The sequence below is a fragment of the Callorhinchus milii genome, unplaced genomic scaffold (genome assembly GCF_018977255.1).
Source record: "Callorhinchus milii isolate IMCB2004 unplaced genomic scaffold, IMCB_Cmil_1.0 Scaffold8, whole genome shotgun sequence".
Lineage (NCBI taxonomy): Eukaryota > Metazoa > Chordata > Chondrichthyes > Chimaeriformes > Callorhinchidae > Callorhinchus > Callorhinchus milii.
Window position 1 is genome coordinate 4402222 of NW_024704749.1, and position 19891 is coordinate 4422112.

At 40.2% G+C, this 19891-nt stretch overlaps 1 protein-coding gene across 1 annotated transcript in view; it reads right to left on the reverse strand.

Annotated features, from left to right (window-relative positions):
- Nucleotides 1-19891, reverse strand: part of sppl3 (signal peptide peptidase 3) — a 72394-nt gene that overhangs the window by 3674 nt on the left and 48829 nt on the right. Inside the window, exons 6-10 of the mRNA XM_042337299.1 lie at nt 15928-16040; nt 5170-5276; nt 1807-1970; nt 962-1149; nt 452-561 (exon numbers count right to left, since the gene is read on the reverse strand). Coding sequence (XP_042193233.1) covers nt 452-561; nt 962-1149; nt 1807-1970; nt 5170-5276; nt 15928-16040 — 682 coding nt within the window. The remainder of the gene's footprint in view (nt 1-451; nt 562-961; nt 1150-1806; nt 1971-5169; nt 5277-15927; nt 16041-19891) is intronic.

The window sequence follows — 19891 nt, forward strand, 5'->3', positions numbered from 1 at the left end:
ACACAAACATCAAACAGCACTTTGCTCCCCCATAGTCTAGAGCTTTGGACAGAAACAAGATACCTTCCGCATCTCCTGAGGTGAGAGCTTGCCAGTGTTGAATATCTTAAGTGCTCTGAGACACCATCCCACGTGAAGGACGCTATATCAATGCAAGTTGCTGTGGTCGTCAATATTCAAAGAAGAATTAAGGCCTCCTGGGAGGACACCGGCACCCAAGTGAAAGCAACAACAACTTGCATTTATATTCACATATCGGGGAGGACAAGTTTTCAGGACGATCAAAACGTTAAGAATTCTCAAAGCTCTTCATAGAACGTACCGCAAAGTGGATTAACTGCATTTTGAGGGCGAAATGTGCACAGCAGTGTCCCACAAACAGTTGTGGATTGAGTGGCCAAATTCGACTGATTTACTTGGAGGGATGATTAGGTTTTGCTGCTTTGCTCACCTTTAAATATGCCATGGTAAGCAGTGGTAGCAGTGTGAACGGAACAAGGTACAGAAGTGCAGGCTGGGCGGCCCGGTGAATTCTTGATGCTACAGTGGCAGTCAAAAGGCCTAGATTAAAGCAGAACAATGTTAGCTGACGGGAAAAAACACATCTAGAATAGAGGCAGATTACTTTGCAAGGATAAAATTAAAATACAATTGTATACAAGACCACCCTATCAGGGTGATCTAGAGAAGTAAAAGTTCGGGGGCTATTTAAATAAAAGGCTACAGTAACCATCAGATGTTTAAGAATCTAGGGAAAAGCAGAGGACGCCAATGTGAGTTTTTGGTGTTTTTTTTAAAAACAAATCCTAACATCTAATTTAGCAACATGTATTTAGATTCACACAGACCGCTGAGGGTGTTGCGATGTGTTAAAGCCTGCAGGCCAATCCCAATCTGCTGTGAAAGCTTCTGGGTTCAGTGCAGGGTTTCTGATCGCTGTGTTTGAATTATTCCCACTCACCTATAAAGTAGCCAATTAAGGTGCAGTGGAAGTATGACACCTTCTGCATGCGGCCCAGGATGATGGGAGGGATGGCCTCGCTGTTTGCCTGCTTCTTGTAGTTGTCATAACGAAGCACAAAGCACAGCAGGAGCCCTGGCATGACGATGTCCCCAATACCGAGCATAGAAAAATGGCTGCCTGTGGAACTGCACAAAACAAGAGTGTTGCTTTGACGTCGTTGAGATGCCTCAAAGCGCTTCCCAGAATATACTGTAAAGTGTAGCGACTGTGTATTTTGTGGGCACACTATCTCTCTCTCTCAGTCTCTCACACACTCTCTCTCTCTCTCAGTCTCTAGGGCAAGTCTGTTTTGCAAGCTGCAAAGAAAAGGCTATCTCTGCAGTCCTAAGTCACTACATTTTTTTTAAAAAATTCTTCACAGATAAGGATGCCGCATTAACTGTGCCTCGATATAGAGAATGTGTTTAAAAAGGCTCGTTTTAGTGCTTCTGCATAAAACTGCATACTAGGACTTTAACAGACCACAGAAAATAATGCTGGGGTGTCACTTGGGCACGTATGACAGTGACAAAGGGATTTCTTTATTGGGAAATCTTTATTCCCAGGTGGGGGCCCAATTATAAGGTGTGTGAAGGTTGCGGAGAAGAAAGAATCACAGAATTAGATTCGGAGATCAGTGTTGTGGAAACGCACGCATTGACTTGATCTTGATCAACAGAACGCTTAACTTGTGTTCATACAGCGCCCTTTATGTAGAATCAGTCTCGGATCGCTTTGCAGTGGTGGGGTTTGGATGACACAAAAAAATACAATCCACTAACTAATCAGCAACCGATGATTACCTTGGAAACACCAGCTTCCCTGGGAGTGACAAACGAGGAACATCCCGTCCTACATTGGGTCCCAAGTGAAGTTTCCTCGACAGCACATCTAAAGGATTGTCAGCAGGCTGAGTGGCCACCTTCACCATTACGTTGCTGTTGAAGATGTAGGCAGAGAAGAACACCTGCAAAGAGAGAGGAAGGGAGAGTGGGCATGAAAATAGAATTAAAACAGTCACACAAACCACAGTGTTGATCCCCTGAAGACGCGGAGTATATGTACAGGAGGTGGGGGAAAGAGGAGAGAGAGGTGTTAAGTGTTTGTGGGTCACCGCTGTGCACAATTGTTCCGCCCACAAAACAACCACTTTACAGTGTATTCTGCGAAGTGCTTTGAGACGTCTCGAAGAGACGTCTCGAAGAATATACTATGCCTTCAGCTGTTTCAGTCAACTGAAATGCTCAAAGCAAGAGATAAACTAGAAGGTACATACCTAAAATAATTTGAAACACTGATCATTTTTATTTAAAAAATATAAACTAAATGTAAATAAGCTCAATTATTATTATTATAACTGCACTGAATGTGCAGACAGTCAGGCAAATCCAGGCAAAACAGCAGCTTTTACATCAAACTCTGTTTGAAATAAAGAGAGATGTGTGAAATCGAAAGCATATATTTGCATGTCTTATCAACCCTGCACCAACTGTTCTGCAGGTGTAAGGGGTTTTAAGTGTGTAATGACATTTCTGAGCTGCGTCAAGTCTAAACTTGTTGCTGAGGACTGATCATTGTGAAACTACTTTGGGGATTCTGAAGTTGAGGGCACAACGCAAGTGTTGCAATGAATCAATCTACTCGGTTGAAAAAGAGTTTTTTTAAAAAAAACAAATGCAGCTAGAGGCGGTGCTCACAAAATGGTTAACCAAAGTAAAATAAAGTTACAATGGCCAGAAAAACAGCAAGTCATTTGTGAAGATCTTTATCAAAGTTTTAAGCGGTGCAAATTTAAATATGCGCTGTTCAAGTCATTTGAAGCAACTTATAAAGTGTTGCATAGTTAGTATGTTAGTTATTAACTGCTTGTTGGTCAATTGGGGAATTGCTTTTCCAGGGATAATAATCCCTTAAAACTGTTCGTGAGGTGTTGCTGTGAGAAATTGGCTGCCGCGTTTCGCCTACAAAATGCAGTCAATTCACTTTACAGTATATTCTGTGAAGCGCTTTGAGACGTCTCGAAGACGTGATAAGGCGCTATATAAAATGCACGGATTATTAGTATTACTACAAATTAAAAAGCAGGACCTAATGATGTTGAAAACAGTAATTACTCACAACGAAAAATTATTTCTGAAAAGCACAGGTGATGCATGTATTGGGATCACTGAGCAAGTGCACCAAAAACCAATATTCAGTGAAGGAGTTAAATCAGCGTAGTAAATTATAATACCAAAGGAGGCTTTGTTCAAGCATTCTTTACAGATTCAGGTTCCTTTTGAAACTAACAGATCATTTGTTAACCATTCACCAAACTGCTTTACAACAGCCTACTTCAAGGTTGGTTAAATTGGTTAACGAAAGCTCTTCCAAAACGATTCAGTGGAGAAATGCCCTGAGAAGTGTGGTAATGAGCCATACAGAATATAGAGATCTTGTGTTTAATCTCTGGTACGTGTGGAGGAAGCTAATCTTGGCCAGGGAGAGTGTTGTTGGCTGGGGAAACACATTCCAGAATATTTCAATGATAATAATAATCCTTGCATTTTGATATAGCGCTTTTCACGTCTTCTAGACGTCTCAAAGTGCTTCACAGAATATATTGTAAAGTGAATTGACTGTATATTTGTGGGCGAAACGCCGCAGCCAATTGCGCACAGCAGCGTCCCACAAACAGTCGTGGATTGAAGTGACCAATTTATTATTGTTTTTTTTCTTGAGAGATTATTATTTTACATCAATCTGTGGGCAGGGGTCTGGGGTGGCTCCTTTGGCTCCAAATTAGACTCAAAATTAGTCACTGACAAAACTCCCATGCACACACGTGTGGATGGACACACACACACACATGCAGGCTTTGTTCTGTGAGTTATTAGATCAAATACAACCATGGAAAGCAAATAGAAAATAGAAATGATGATTGAAGGTTTCCAAATCAGTTAACACACTTGGGTATATATATATATAGTGTGCCTGCAGTTAATTGCTTACATGTACTACCCGAAAGGCATTACAATATTCTATTTTTCTGACTGAGGGAAGCTTAAAAAGAAATACATGCTGGGAAAAGGATTGAGTAGTTATATTTAAACAGTTAAACTACATTGTTAAGAAAAAACACAAATTAGACCACTGAAATCTAATTCACAGGTGAAGAAAGTAGCTGATAAAGCAAATGGGATTCTGGCATTTATTACAAGAGGGTTGGAATATAAAAACACTGTCTTTGGAGGCGTTCAGCGATGCTGCACTGCAGTAATTCATGAGCTGAAGAGGTTTAAGTTATGATGAGAAGCTTTGTAGACTGAAGTTATATTCCTCAGCAGGGGAAATTAAAGGGTGAATTGATTTAACTTATTTCAAATAATGAAAGGAATTGACAGATTAGATAATGGATGATTCTTCCCTTTGGTAGAGGGATTCCATTACAATGGGGGCATTAGCCTTAAAATGAGAGCCAAGACAGTTATAACCGAGATCAGGAAGCGCTTCTTCACACAGAGTATTATAAAGGTGTGGAAAGCTCTGAGTATCTGAGTAATGTACTACACATTTGAGTGCTGTGTGCAGTTCTGGTCGCCATATTACAGAAAGGCTGTTGTAGGATTCAGACATTAGTGTAGATTTACAAGGATGTTACCAGGGATGAGGAGATAAAGCTACCGAGATTGGACCTCACGAGAGTAGCAGATGTAGAAGAGAGTTAAGAGGAACCTCTTCCAACAGAGGTTAGTAACAATGAGGAACTCACTATGTGAAGCTGTGGCTGAAGCAAAAAACATCAATGCATTTAAGAGGAGATTTGATGCATACACGAGGGAAAGGGGAATAGAAGGGGCAAAGGCTCATATGAATCATAAACACCAGCAAGGACTGGTTTGGCTGAAGGGTCTGTTCCCACGCCTGGCTCCACCATTATTAAGCGCTCTAAGAAGCTGCCCTGCGTGGAGAGCACTATATAAGTGCAAGTTGTTGTTGTATATGCAATAAACTGGTTGGAACAAGCTCGATGGGATGAATGGCCTCCTGCAATTCCTGTTTACCTATTTTCATATGAAGATTAGAACCTGCAAATAATGCTGAGTATTTATGCAGTTTAATTAATCTACATAATAATAATAATAATGATCCGGCAAATCTGCACATAATGTTTGGGTGCTACTTACCCAGAAGACGTCATAAATGAGGAGTCCAGAGAGCAACAAGCAGGAAACTTTAAGACTTGGTAATCGCACAAAGGCAATCATGGCTACACAAAGCCCCATTGCCAGAGCTGGAGGAGAGAAGAGGAAAAAGGCATTGGCAAACCGACAATAAGTCCAGCCAAATATTAATTCATTGCACTAAATAAAGCTGCAAATCTAGTTTTGATATTACAGATGCTTCCAAAAATAGAATAATTTGGCAACGAATTACAAACCAAACACTGGAAAAAAAAAGTTTCAGGATTTGTGGCTCAATTTGAAAAATCCATCGACAAACTTTAAACGGGGGTTACAGTGGAACCATGTTAGAATGTGCTTCATTACAAAGCGGGTTTGTTTATTGGGGTGTGAATCCCAACATCTATTTATCAAAAAGGGCGCAAGAAGTTGACCAGTTCACTTCAAGACACCCTCCGGCTTCTTGTGCGTTAATAAAAAAATATATATTTTGTCACTCAATCCACGACTGTTTGTGGGACGCTGCTGTGCGCAATTGGCTGCTGCGTTTCGTCCACAAAATATACAGTCAATCCACTTCACAGTACATTCTGTGAAGCGCTTTGAGACATCTCAATGATGTGATGAGGCGCTATATCAAATCCAAGTGTTGTTAATATTTATCAATAAAGTGGTCAAACACAGCCCCCAGGACTGGACATCAGCAGTGAACCGATGACCAAACATAGACCACGTTTTTAGTGCAGGAAGCCAGCCAGCGTGCACAATGATACAGAAGTCCTAACCGGCTTATCCCACCTAATTTAGGACATTGGTTGCGATTTTATGGATCCTGACCACTGTGTTACAATCGGCTTACACTGTATTTTGGGGTCAATTCATAGCTTATTCACTCCCTTCTTTTTATGCTGCAATGGTAGAGGGTGGGAAACTGCAGTAATCATTTTGCATTCTAAAATATTTACTACCCGGTGGTTGCCATATAGTGTGGCCACAATCTCGGAAGTCACAAGAGGGTCTTATAGAGAGTAGTGTCTCGATATACTGGCCATTCGCCCACAACATACAGTCAATTTACTTTGCAATGTATTCCATAAAGGCTTTAAGATATCTCAAAGACGTGCTAAGGCACTATATCAAATGCAAGGATTATTATTATATATTCACAAGTAGATCTGACAAAACATCACTTTCACTGATTATCCAGCTTTCTGTTAATCGCCAATTCTCTATCCAACCCCTTCTCGTGCAGGCAGCAACTCAAGCTGGAGTTTGGTTCCACAGGTTCCACTCATCTTCTTCCAAATGGCCATTCTTCAGATCTGGGACTGAACAATGAATGTTGACTGGCTATTCAAGCACAGGGAATTTTATTTTGGTCGGCCACGTGTCTGACAGATGTGGAAACCCATCATCGTGTTTAAGAGGAAGGGTGGTGGAAAGAAGATCGGGCTTGGCTCTGACATTCCTCACAGTCACACTCCAGCAAAACTCCGATACACACTCTAGATTTGGGGGGATTTGTACCGATTATTTGCCAAACTATGACAATTTTGGCACTTGGGACAGAAACAGACACAAAATCGATATCCTTAATAATCATTTATCGCCTACATAAAAGAGCATGCTTTAGACAAGCTTTGGTAAGTCAATCTGACTGCAAGTTCACCATTTCTAGACTTCTACCCTTGTTCATCTTTGACCGCATTATACACCAATTCTATTAGACACAAAATAAGAGATAAGAGAGTCCGAGCAACAGAGAGCATCAGAGAGAACAAGTGAGAGAAAGAGAGAGAGAGAGAAAAACAGACCAAAAATTCCTGTGAAATATATACGATACATGCACATGCTTGTTTTTTGTGTGGAAAAACTGTCACAGAATTGCAGTAAAAGTTCTTTCACTTCCCGCCCCCCTTCCAACCGTCTAAATCTCTCTGACCCTATCCCGCATGAAGGATGAATACTAGTAACTGTTGTAAAACCTGCCTACATCTGAAATTCATGTGGACTTGATTACGTTCTATTGTAGTGAAGAGCACAGAAGCGAGGAACAATGCAAACCAAGTTCTGTAATGAATGTTAATGCTCATTCCATACCAGAGCAATAGCAGTCAGCTGCAGTAAGCTGCAAAATGTGCAGACGGGGGAAATAAAATAAGAACCCACTGCTGCTATCTGTTCCTCCTTGAGTATTGCAGTTATGACAGATTTTCCTAACGTTGTAAACTTCCACTGGCTTTTAAAAAGGAACTAACTGTAACTGGAGCATGTGATATGAGCAAAACATGATTACAACTGCAATTTACCACAGCTTTTATGGCAATGCTGCTGAACGCACAATTCAAAAAAAACCTGTTATCTTTATTTTAGGCATTAATTCTACAGCAATGGATCATCTCACATTGAACTTTTGTCAACAGACAGTTTCATATTGGACGAGTTTGGAAAACTGCAGAGAGTACGGAGTGTGTAGTTAACCTCGCAATCTCTGATGGACACATTCAGTGACTTTTATTTAACAGCAGAAGAATTTTGAATCACAGAAGTGGAGATGGAAAATGTCCTTCGGCCCATTTGAGCTTATCCTTCCACAAAGAAGAGCCACCCTACTGCCTTGCTTTTACAGTGTCAAGCAGTTTCTGAATCAAGTCCAGTGCCCTAACCTCCAACACACTCCCTGCTAAACTCATTGGAGATAACAGCCTCGAGTGTAAAGATGTACTTTCTGGTCTGGGTCCAAAAATTACTCTTCATAAACCTGAACTCGGACTCTTGTCTGGTTGCCTTGGTGTATCTGAAACTGTTCTGGGTTTACTCTCTCTATTCCATTCAGCACCTTCTATAAGATCCCTTCTGAGGCATCTCTTTTGAAAGACTCATCTCATCTCGCTGTTAGCACACAGCTCAGCACTGTGTTGACTGAGAACATTGCTTTCCTCTGTCCTGCCTCGAGAGCCTGGGTAATGTGTTGCTTTATGTTGCAGTGACCAGAATTTGTGCAGTGCTCGAGATAAAAATAACAATAACCCTTGCATTTGATATAGCGCCTTATCACGTCTTTGAGACGTCCAAAGCGATTCACAGAAAATACTGAGGTGAATGGTCTGTATATTTTACACATATATGTATATTTTGCCCACAAATATATGGTCAATTCACTTTGCAGTCTATTCTGTGAAGCGCTTTGAGACGTGGAGAAGACGTGAAAAGTGCTATTTCAAAATGCAAGTATTATTATTATTATTTTGTGGGCAAAACGCGGCAGCCAATTGCGCACAGCAGCGTCCCACAAACAGTCGTGCGTTGAGTGTGGCCTAACTGGAGCACTGTTCAGCTCATGCATACCGCCTGGCAATCTTTACTCAAATAATTTGGCGAAATCACCCAGGATTCTTTTATCTTGTTTGGATATGTTGTGCAATGAGTCATCTACTGTGTGTACACACAAAGTGATGTTGATAGAGACGGATATTTTTAGTGATCTGGAAGTCAAAATGGCTGACTTCTGGGTCGTTCGGCATCAATCTGGTTCAATTGGTAGCAGGTGACTCAATCATAAGGTTTTTAGGTTTAAGATCCACCTCTGGACTTTGGCGCTCACAGTCAAAGCTGACAATCCAGTGCAGTGCCTGTTCAGGTGGACATTAAAGATCCCAATAATGATGCCACCTATAGCCTATATGTAAGAAACCTAAGAGGCGTGGCTGGGCAAAGAGATCTGGGGAATCAGATCCACAAATCTCCGAAAGTAACAAAATAGGTAGATTAAGGCCCAAAATAATGCCACTGGGATCCTGGGCTTTAAATCCAGAGGAATAAGTGAGAAGGCAATGTGAATTTATATAAAGCCTGGGTTAGAACACATTTTGCGTCTAATTCTGGTTGCCACACTAAAAAAAAATGTAGCAGAGCAATGGAAAGAGTAGGGAGGAGGTAAGGAGTGGGTTGACTCATGCATAGTATAAACACCTTCACAGACTGGTTGAGCAGAATGATCTCTTTCCATGCTGTACAGTCTATGTAAATCTATGTAAATTCCATGGCATTATTTGGAAAGAAAAGACAGTTGATCCCTGTATCCTGACTAACAATCCCCACACGTAGTCATTCACTTCAAGGCTGTATGTAGGACATTGCTGTGTGCAAATTGGCTGCCATTTCTTCCATTCCAAAGTAAAACAAAAGCATAAGCAACTGTGTCTCATAACCCTTATATTGATTTATTCCACGAACAGCTACCTAATTGCCTTTTGAATTTGCTTAAACTTCAATAACCAATGATAATAATAAGTAATCCTAGCATTTGATACAGCGCCTTATCACATCATTGAGATGTCTCAAAGCACGTCACAGAATATACTGTAAAGTGAATTGACTGTATACTTTGTGGGCGTATATTGATGATTCAGTTTGAAATTGGTTTGCATTATTGATGTCTCTACAGTGTAAAACATTATTTATTTCATGCTTGAAGTACCAGTTTCACTTGTGGCTATTCTCACAGACTATTAATATGCTGCAGGAAAGTCTACAGCAGTGTAGTGTGCAAGGTCTGTTGAAAGGATGTGGCCTGCCAAAGTGCCATGCTTTTCATTCTATTGGGCAATTCTGGCAGACATGACGATATCAAATTAAACCCAATCAACCCAAGTGAGACAACTTACCTTAATATAAAAATGTATTATCGTACATAATTTCAACACTGCAATTCATTAGATGTACAATTACCTGTGTTATGGGGTGGGGTGGGGAGGGCCGTGGGGGAGGGGGAGGTGGGGAAGGGAAATTGATATCTCATGTAATCAGATTATAAAATCTTAACTCAATGCTGCAGTTCATTATTCTTCATGTAGGTCTATTTTTAACTCCCTTTGAAAATATACTGCATTTAACACCCGACTCTAATTGGTGATGATTAACGCTGGTGAGGCAGTCCATGGATGAATAGAAGCACAAAAATAAAGGCAACCACTGGAGCTGTTTAGAATTTGTTCTTCCAGATTGAAATGCATTCTAATAACAAACAGGGATCACTTGCAACTACAATCCACTGACGTAGGTAGCTAGCACAGGAATAAGAGGCTTGGAAAACAGCCTGGCACAAATTCAAGGATGAAGAACAGATGTCAGCAATATGATCACATAAAGTTGTTGAAATTTGCTTCTGCCACAAAATATTAAGTTATTTTCCTAACCGGGGAAACCTGCTGGTAAAGCACATCTGTACATACTGAGCTGTGCCTGGGTACAAAATGGCATCACCCCTGTGAGTGATTCACTGGAGTGGGATCCTGATCTGATCAGGCACAGCTAGGGTTCGTGCTAAAGTGGAGGGGAAGAATTTTCCTTTGGAAAGGAAGTCCACTTTCATATCAAACTGCATGGTTATTGGTTCCCAAGAAACGACCTGCTCTTTATATGGCTTTCACATTCAGAATTACAGAGACTGATATATCCATATTTGAACTTGGCTTTGCGTCACCTCCACAGCATCCCCCGCCTTCACCACTACCTCTCCCCCAGGCTACCGTGACCTTCATCCATACCCTGTCACATTCAGGCTAAATTACTTCAAAGTCTTGCTTGTCGGACTCCCCAGCTTCTCCCTACACAAAATGCAGATCATTCAGAACTCTGCAGTCCCGTGTCTCTTTGCACCAATACCATTACCATAAGACCATAAGATATAGGAGCAGGAGTAGGCCGTTCGGCCCCTCGAGCCTGCCCCGGCATTTAATAAGATCATGGCTGATCTTCTAACCTAATTCCATTTACCCGCCCTATCCCCATATCACTTAATCCCTATCCTTTAGAATTACCTCCATTCACACTCAACTCCACTGGCTCCCCAATGCCTCAAATTCAAGAACCTCACTTCTCATTTCAAATGCCTCCTTGGCTTCACTTCATCCCACAAATGTGATCTTTTGATTTACCCAATAATTGAGAAAAACACTTGGAAGAAAACATTAGAAAACAGGTTTTACCTTCTTTGGGGTTTCATTCTATGCTATGTTCCGGGATCTTCGGTCAAAACTAAGTGGCTTTTACTTCTCTTAAGATAAAATAATCTAAACCACATCCTCTGGTGCATTAAAAATCATAGGGTCCAACATGTCTGTGTTGCAATACCTTGGAATGGATATTGTTCTGCTTTACAATTCAACTCTGTTTAGAGCACAATGATGAGGGATTTCAACATCCCAAACTTTCCTAGTCAAATATGTGAGAAAAACTAAGTAGCGTATGTTTATATAGAGGCAATGAACGGTTGCTTCCTTCTTACTTTGTCAAACAGCCAAGACAGTCAGAGGCAATTCTGCATCTACTCTTCAGCAATGACCTAGTTACACCATAAACAGTTGAGCATCTGGTATAAAGTGATAAGGACAACCACACAAAATTATTGGACTTCAAGAGCAGACATTGAGGAAATACAAAGGTAATTACATAGAATTTTGGAGCACAGAAACCGACCATTCGTCCTAACTCGGCTGTCCCAGGGATTATACTCCACATGAACCTCCATCTCTCACAATCCCCTCTCCCTCTTGTATTCATTAAGTTTCCTCTTAAACAGCTTTTTGCTTCAATCACAGCTTCCAAAATCAATTTACATATTCTCACCGACCTCTGTGTAAAGAAATTCCTACTAAACTCCCCACTGGCTCTAATATTTTTACCTACTTGTTTGTGGAAACATCTTACTAATGTCTACTTTATTGAATCCTTTCATAAACATCTCTGTCAGGTCCCCACTTAATCATCTTATCTCCAGAGAGAAAAGCCATCCAATCTTTCTTGATAGCTATATCCAGTCATCCCTCGTTAATACCAGTTAATGTACACTGCTCTCTCTAATAGTACAATATCCTTCTTGTAGTATGGTGACCAGAACTGTCCAAATGTGGAACACAATAACGGTTGAGATCTGTGGTTGAAACAAGGGAAGGATTTAAAGAACTCCTGGTGCTGCTATAATCTAAATTCAATTATTTCTGGCCAAATAAAACAATATTGAAGGGAAATGTGGCTTGGAAGGGTCTCTCTCACACACACAACTGCAAATAAAAATACAGAGTATTCCACAAATGTATGATTTCTGTTCATTTAATATGGAGGGACAGACTCTGCTTACCTAATTCCCGAGAGTTTTAGGTGCAAGTTGGCAACAGCAAAGGTTTTGAGACCTCAAAGCATTCTGGGGGTACTGCTCGAGTTTAACCAGCAAAAAGGAAGTTGTGCTGCTTGTCGAATTAGGCTCACCGTACCCATTAGGCTTGCAGGTAGCTTCATCTCAGACATGCTCATAGCCAAACTGCCAACGGAAGCACTTTCCTTCAGTGCAATTGCAATTTCCAAATTCTTATCACAGAAGTGCAGAGATTTTAATTTCGCCATCTACCTAAATGGAATAAGCTATAGTGGAACTTCACTTATCCACCGTAGCATCGCAGGTGATTGAAATTGCCAACTAATCTAAGGCCACCAAAACAAATGACAAATTGATCTTTACCTTCACGCTTCAGAGACAAAAACAAAGCTTGGAATGAGTTCTGTGAGAGTCTGCGTCTGTCTCAGATAACCTGGAGCGGCAGTTTAATCATTCCTCAGTAACGGTTCAGTAAGATCAGGATGTGTTTATTATTACTACTGCTAATTCACCCAAGAACGAGTTTATTACTGGTAAACACTTAACTGGTCCTTTCACTTAAAAAAGGTGGCTTACAAGACAGAAAATTATGGCAGATATTCAAGAATGAGAATAACCATGTAGTGCATATCTGAAGTTTCACCTTATGCAGGAAAGCTCAAACCAGATGCAAAAGAGAGAGACTGGATATACATAAGTAAGAGCATTAATTTTTTTGTGTTAAGCATAGCCACTAAGAAAACATTAGACGCTACCAGAAGTCTACTGTTCTATCAATATCTTTTTGCTACTTAGTACAAATGCAACAGACTTCAATTTATTGAGAAATGACAAAGTCGTTGAACTGACTTTATTCACATTTACAGAAGCTACAGTGTTTGACTGAGGAAAGCTAGGCACTCGAGTAGAGGACAAAGAGCTGATTAAAATATAAGGCGGTGGCAATGAGCTTTAATGAGCTCAAAGTTCCATTTCAGAGTGAGGCCAAAACAGTCAGTGAATGGTTCTGGGCTATAAGAATACAGTAATACACTACAAATTTACATTTATATACCATATTTCATGTTGGGAGGTCACCCCAAGATGCTTATGGCAGGTTAAATAAAAGAGGATAGTTTCTTCCCTCCCTTTCCTTTCATCTGTTCTACCTATTATTGAACTCAGTTATGCAATCATGCAAAGAGAAATATAATTTGTGTTTTGTGGGCAAGACACTACCGAATAACAATAATAATCCTTAATAATAATCCTTGCATTTGATATAGCGCTTTTCACGTCTTCTAGACGTCTCAAAGTGCTTCACAGAATAGACTGTAAAGTGAATTGACTGTATATTTTGTGGGGGAAACACAGCAGCCAATTGCGCACAGCAGCGTTCCACAAACAGTCATGGATTGTGTGACCAAATTATTATTATTATTTTTTTCTTGAGGGATTATTATCAGGAGTGTGGAGTAAGGAAACTTGCCCATGGTTTCACCCTGCCGGGAATCGAACCCAGGTCTCTCGCTTGCAAAGCGAGTGCTCTAACCACTGAGCTACAGGATAACACTGGAACATGATACCAACTTGGCAATTATGCTATATGAACTTGATGCCAGCCAGCTGTATAATTTCTTACTGGCTCTACTAATGAAATTGCAATGAACATTTGATCTTTTATAACGACCACTGCAATACACAAAAGTCAGATTTATGCCATCATCCAACTGCTCTCATTATCTTTTCTAACACTAACTGAATTCCAAAGCCATCTGCACTGTAAGACCACTCATGGTTTCATCAAAGGTTGCCTCTTCAAGCACATGGTTTCCTGCAAGTACAAGGTTCCACAAAATGCACACCTCAAGCGCTGTATGAGCTTAAAGTATCAAACAACTGGTGGATAAAATTAAAGCACACTGTATGTATGTACTCAGTGGCTCTTGCCAACCGATGCCTAATACTTTCCAGAGTTAGGTAAGCAGGATACGTCCCTCCAGGGACAGAGTTGCAACTCATAGGTTGCATTCCATTCCAAATCTCTCTCTGGGATTTCCAAGTGCAGGTGGGATGCATGGAATTCTCAGCCTGGTTTGTAGATTCTTAAGCATAGTGACTGGTTTTCGCATATGCCAGACACATGACTGACCCAAGAAATACTCAGAAGCTTTTTTTCCTTTTAGCCAATACCAAAGATTTGCAAAAGGGTATATTTCATGGTCAGAATGGCATTGGAACATACAAACAGCAGTTTGCACTGAGATGTGCAGAATACTGTAATTTCCAATGTTTTTTTAATCAAATACTAGAATTATTTATTTCTTTGAAGCAAAAGTATAGAACTATAAACTAGATTCAATGCAAATATACTCTTGTGCACATGGCAAATCGATCATTAATCTCAAATGATAATCTAGAAATGTCTTCTCCATTGTTGTTATAGCTCTCAATAACAATTCTCACACAACGCTCAATCCCAATAGGAATGGCAGAACAGAAATAGATTCCTAACCATTGGAAATGTAATGGGTTAAATACAATTTTATATCTCCAAATAATTCCCAATTGGTTTTTCAATTTCCTTTTTCAGTCGAAATAAAAAGTCGCTTCTCACTGCCAGCACATAGAACAGAGGCTGTTAAACCTCAACCAGCAAGAAACATCTTTTGATAAATGACTCAACGGGTATTGTACATGTTAAAATAAAATCTATGGGAGTGAATTGCATCACATCTCCATCAAGGGAATCAGCCGAGAACAAATGACTTTTTGTCAGTAGAGGGAATAAATGCATTTTTGGAATTAACAATAGTTTAAAAGGCAAGAATAATATTTTATGTACCACAGATAATTTAACCCTAACATAGTTGCAACCCGTAGGTTGCATTCTCATAAAATATGAAGGGTTTCCCACAAAACCAAATACCGTGCGTAATGAATGTGTGTAGGTTAGAACCAAGGTCCACAGGAAAGTAGCCATTGTCCTGGCCAACAATCACTGAGATAAAATTAGTCATTTACTTCATGACTGTTTGTACAACGTTGGTTGGTGCAAATTGACTGCTGTGTTCACCTGCAAAATACACAGTAGCCACACTTTGAGATGTCTTCCCGAAGTGAAAAGTGTTTTTTTTTATCAAATACTAGGATTACTTATTTCTTTGAAGTAAAAGTATAGAACTATAAACTAGATTCAATGCAAATATACTCTTGTGCACATGGCAAGTCAATCATTAATCTCATTGATAATCTAGAAATTAGAATAATTTTTCAATGAAGTCAGTGGTCAAAACAGTGGCCAAATTACGTGTACAAATGGTGTAAACAATTCAACAATTTTGTTTTTTGCCCGAGACTGCAAACGTGCATGTGGGTACAGAAACTGGTCCCAGATTCTAATACCTGAAGAACTTTAGACAAGTCCCTTTCTATTTCACCTTGTGTAACATATTCCTGTAAAATATATATTTTTAAAAATCTAGCAAATAAAGAAATGTTTTGTAGATTCCCTTTTGCTCCCCCACCACCCACCCCAATGATGAACCGCACTGAACGTCACTGTCGAAGGATTCAGCTCTCAGTTGTCAATAGGGAAATATTAACCCACACGTCGTTTTACTCACCATCCATCAGTAGCCAGTGCCCCGTTAATACCCAAATAAGTACAAGCAAGACGGAGAGGGAAAAGGACAGCAGTTCGGCAACGGTGAATCGCCCACAGCAGCCAAAGGAAATTCTGAAACAAGAACAATACCGGAATTATGATTAGTTTGTTTTTCCTTCCAGCCAGAGAAGTCACACAGATCAACATCCTGCTGCTGGGAATTGGCATGTATGAAGTGGAAGTTTGGTATTGTACGGCAATAATAGATTCATTCCACAGTGAACAGACTGGAGGCTTTTTGCTATAACCCATGAGGGAACCAGTTGAGAGGACACAAATCAAGGTCTTATTCGCTTTTTTAAAGTTTTCAATTTCAAAAACAACCCTCCGCCTCTCCCTAAGGTTTCATGCTCAATTGTGTGCGAAATAAGTATTTACTCCTAGAAACATTCTTTCATGTATGTTATCCCACGTCCTAGAAAAAGAGAAAATGGCTGCACAGTTTTACAGTTCTGAAGATTCCTTTACATTGATTTGATGAGAGTGTGTGTGTGTGTGTGAGGGGGGGGGGGGGGGGGGTGGAAGAAAGAGAAAGCAAAAAGCACTTGTAGATATTTAATGGGCTAGTCAAAACTTTCTTTCATCGTGATCAGAAGCAGAAGTAAAACAATTCACAATAAGGGAACAAAGCTTGCTTTCCCAAGTTCTGCTACTGACAATAACAATCGTGGCACGCTCCACATAGCGTTGACCTAAAACTCCTTGAGCAAGATTCCAGCTGGGATTAGACTTGTCGAATTTTCCTCATCTTCAAAGGAATCACCTCTCTCTCTCTCTCTCTCTCTCTCTCTGTCTCACAAGGTGCGTTCCTGGATTACAGTCAAATTTCTACAGGATCAGTTAAGGATATTTATGGTGCATTGGCGATTCAGTGCTGTTGGTGGCGCTGTTCATAACGCAGACAATAGGTGTTAAAATGAAATATTTACACACCAATTGCGCTGCGATGCATCGGGACTTCAGGCTTTCAAATATGGGGTTGTGAGATTTGTAACCAGTGAATCCAATAAAAAGGCCAATAAGAAAAATAACACCGCAAACATTTTGGACTTTAGTAGCTTGTGATTTATGATCCCCTTACGCCCACAAAATATACTGTCAATTCACTTTACAATATATCCTATGAAGAACTTTGAGACGTCTCAAAGACAAGATAAGGCGCTGTGTCAAATGCAAGGATTTTATACTATTGGTCGACATAGCACTGGAGTACAGTGGGTACAGCCAGATAAACATACAAGCTCAAACAAAATGGATTAGAATTACTTTCGGAGTATTATTTGAAAATGAAGTTTGGACCATGCTCTAGAAGTACTTTGCACCCTGATGAACCTGTGAAGTGTTCGGAGACTTCCTCCTGAGGTGAAAGGTGCTGTATAAAAGGTAAAATTGTTGTCGTCTTCTTGATAGATATTTGCAAACGTATTATCTTTTGCACTGCTTGACATTTTTGTTTTTCGTGATTGGTGTTTATAATGGCCACTTCAGTGCTGGATTATGTTTTGTGTTGAGGTCATGTGTAATGATAGGAACCGAGTTGCGCCAAAATCATCTGTCTATTTTCATTCAACCTGGTTTCGGATTCATTTCACCTAGAACTTTTACAGCCAACAAGACACCTGCAAACCCTTTAGTTTGGCTGGATTTAAACCCAGGTCCCAGAGCTGAAAGGCCAATGAGCTAACATACAGTAAAATGCCATGCTGAAGATTAAGCATATTTAAGAGCCTTTTTTTTGCAAGATTGTACTTACGAAACATTGACTGAGAAGATTTGAAATTTCCCCCCTTATCTAGCATTTGATATTTTAACGTAGAAACTGGAGACACATTCCTGCAGCTTTACAAACTATAAAGAGCGCAATTTGCTCTTCCCAGATTAAAATGTACTGTACACCACAATCAGTCTCCTCAAATTAATTTCATGAATAATTTTACGTGTCTAATGTAAAACTGTAGAATGAATAGAGTAATCAGCACTTGATTTGCTGTAACATCATTTCAATTGACTGAAAGGCTTAGAATTAAAATGTGTGGCAAGGGGTCGATGAATCTGCAGTAAAGTTGGTGAAATCATTTTGTTGTCCTTCAATTTATTGTTATGCTTTAAGCGATGCACATTACTACACAATTCTAACCAGTGGGCATTGAGCCCGTTTGGGCCTGAAAGATGGAGTGTGTAATTATCAAAGCTCACATTATCACATTACCATTTCTTCCACTCATGCCAGACAACATATTGCATTAACATTTTGCGTAACATTAACCTCAAAACCTGAAAAGGCGTTTTAAATTCGGCCCAGGTTCTGCAATGTATGTTAATGTGACGGCAAGTCTATGGGTTGGTTAGCACTATTAAAAATATTCTTCCTGGCTACAGGGAAAAAAAAGCTACAACATTTCAGGCTTTCATCCTCTTGCCCCCACCCTTTGTAACTCCATCACACAGTCCCTTCACATCGCCCCCTTTCTTGCTTTCGTCAAGGCCCGTCTCAAGACCCTTCTCTTCAACCGCACCTTCAATCACCCTCCTACCCCTACCCTTCCTGCCCTCCACCTCTCCTGATCCCAGCCACCAGCTCGAGTCCAAATCCCTGACTGACCAGCGCCTTGGGACATCCTCCCGACGTGAAAGGCGCAGTGTAGAGCTAACCACAAACTGGAAGTCATGATCATGTTCTGCATTTTGACCGAGAGAGAGGGCTGGAATGCCCCGTGTGCATCTTGGATCGGTTCCAATGGGGATGGGCCCTTCTGACCTGCTCCTTCAGGCCAATATCAAGCTGCCAAAAAGCCGGGGAAAGCCAGAATGCAGTAATTTACAATTGGTACTAGGCTTCTCTCATGGTTCGGTAGGTAGTTTGGGATGGGCCTTTCAGGAACTGAATTGAAGGAATCAATGAGGAATCATATTTCAGATTTCAAACATGTTTGTCTTAGTAAATAAGTACATTCCAAAAGTAGAAATAAGAGTATAGTGGTTACCAATTCAGGTTTCATACTTGGCAAGAAAGAGTAGTAAAGAATGTACCATCAACTAACCTCAGTTACTCCTATCAACTAAAATCAGTTATAGGGCAGTTTCACAACTGACATCAGTTGATCATGCATTTTTTTTAAACTTTGAATTTAATTACAAGGACTTTTGGTAAATTATAGAAAAGGGTGCTTATGACACGTGAAGTTAGCATTATGCCAATATGTAGGATGCATAAAATGAGAATTTTTCAATCAGAGTGGGAGATAGAGCCTGGGAGGGAGGGAACTGAAGGTTCAATCAAAGCAGGAGGTTTTTAAAAGAGGTTGTGAAGGCAGAAAAGGAGGGAGTGAGGTCGAAGGATTTGGGAAAAGTGTTCCAGAGAATGGGGGCAAAGAGGCTGAAAGCATCAAGTTTCTGCTTTGATACCTTGTTGCTTGCTTTTTGCTTTAACTACAGCTTCCAGCAATGAGTTCCAATTCTCACCACCCTCAGTAGTGAAGTTCTTCCTAAACTCCCCATTAGATCTACTAAAATTGTTGTTGTAGATCTGCTACTGGCTGTTATATTTATGCCCTCGATTTGCACTCAACACCACCACCACAAAACAGCCTATCAACCAGCATCCACCTTATCCAACATCAACAATAAGTAAGTAAGGCCCTCTAGTTCCTCTCTCAATCGCCTCATCTCCAAAGAGAAAAAATCTAACCTGTCGAATCTTTTTTGATAACAGTATTAACTCAACCTTGGTAACATCCTTGTAAATCTACATTGCAATCTCGAGTGATACAATATCCTTCCTGTAGTATGGTGACCAGAACTTCACCCAGTATTCCAAAGGTGGGCCAACCAAGGTTTGATATAACATCTAAATGGTACTACATAATTTTGTAAGAAGAAAAAATCTGCAAGTACAAACGCTGGATATAAACATGAACATGAAA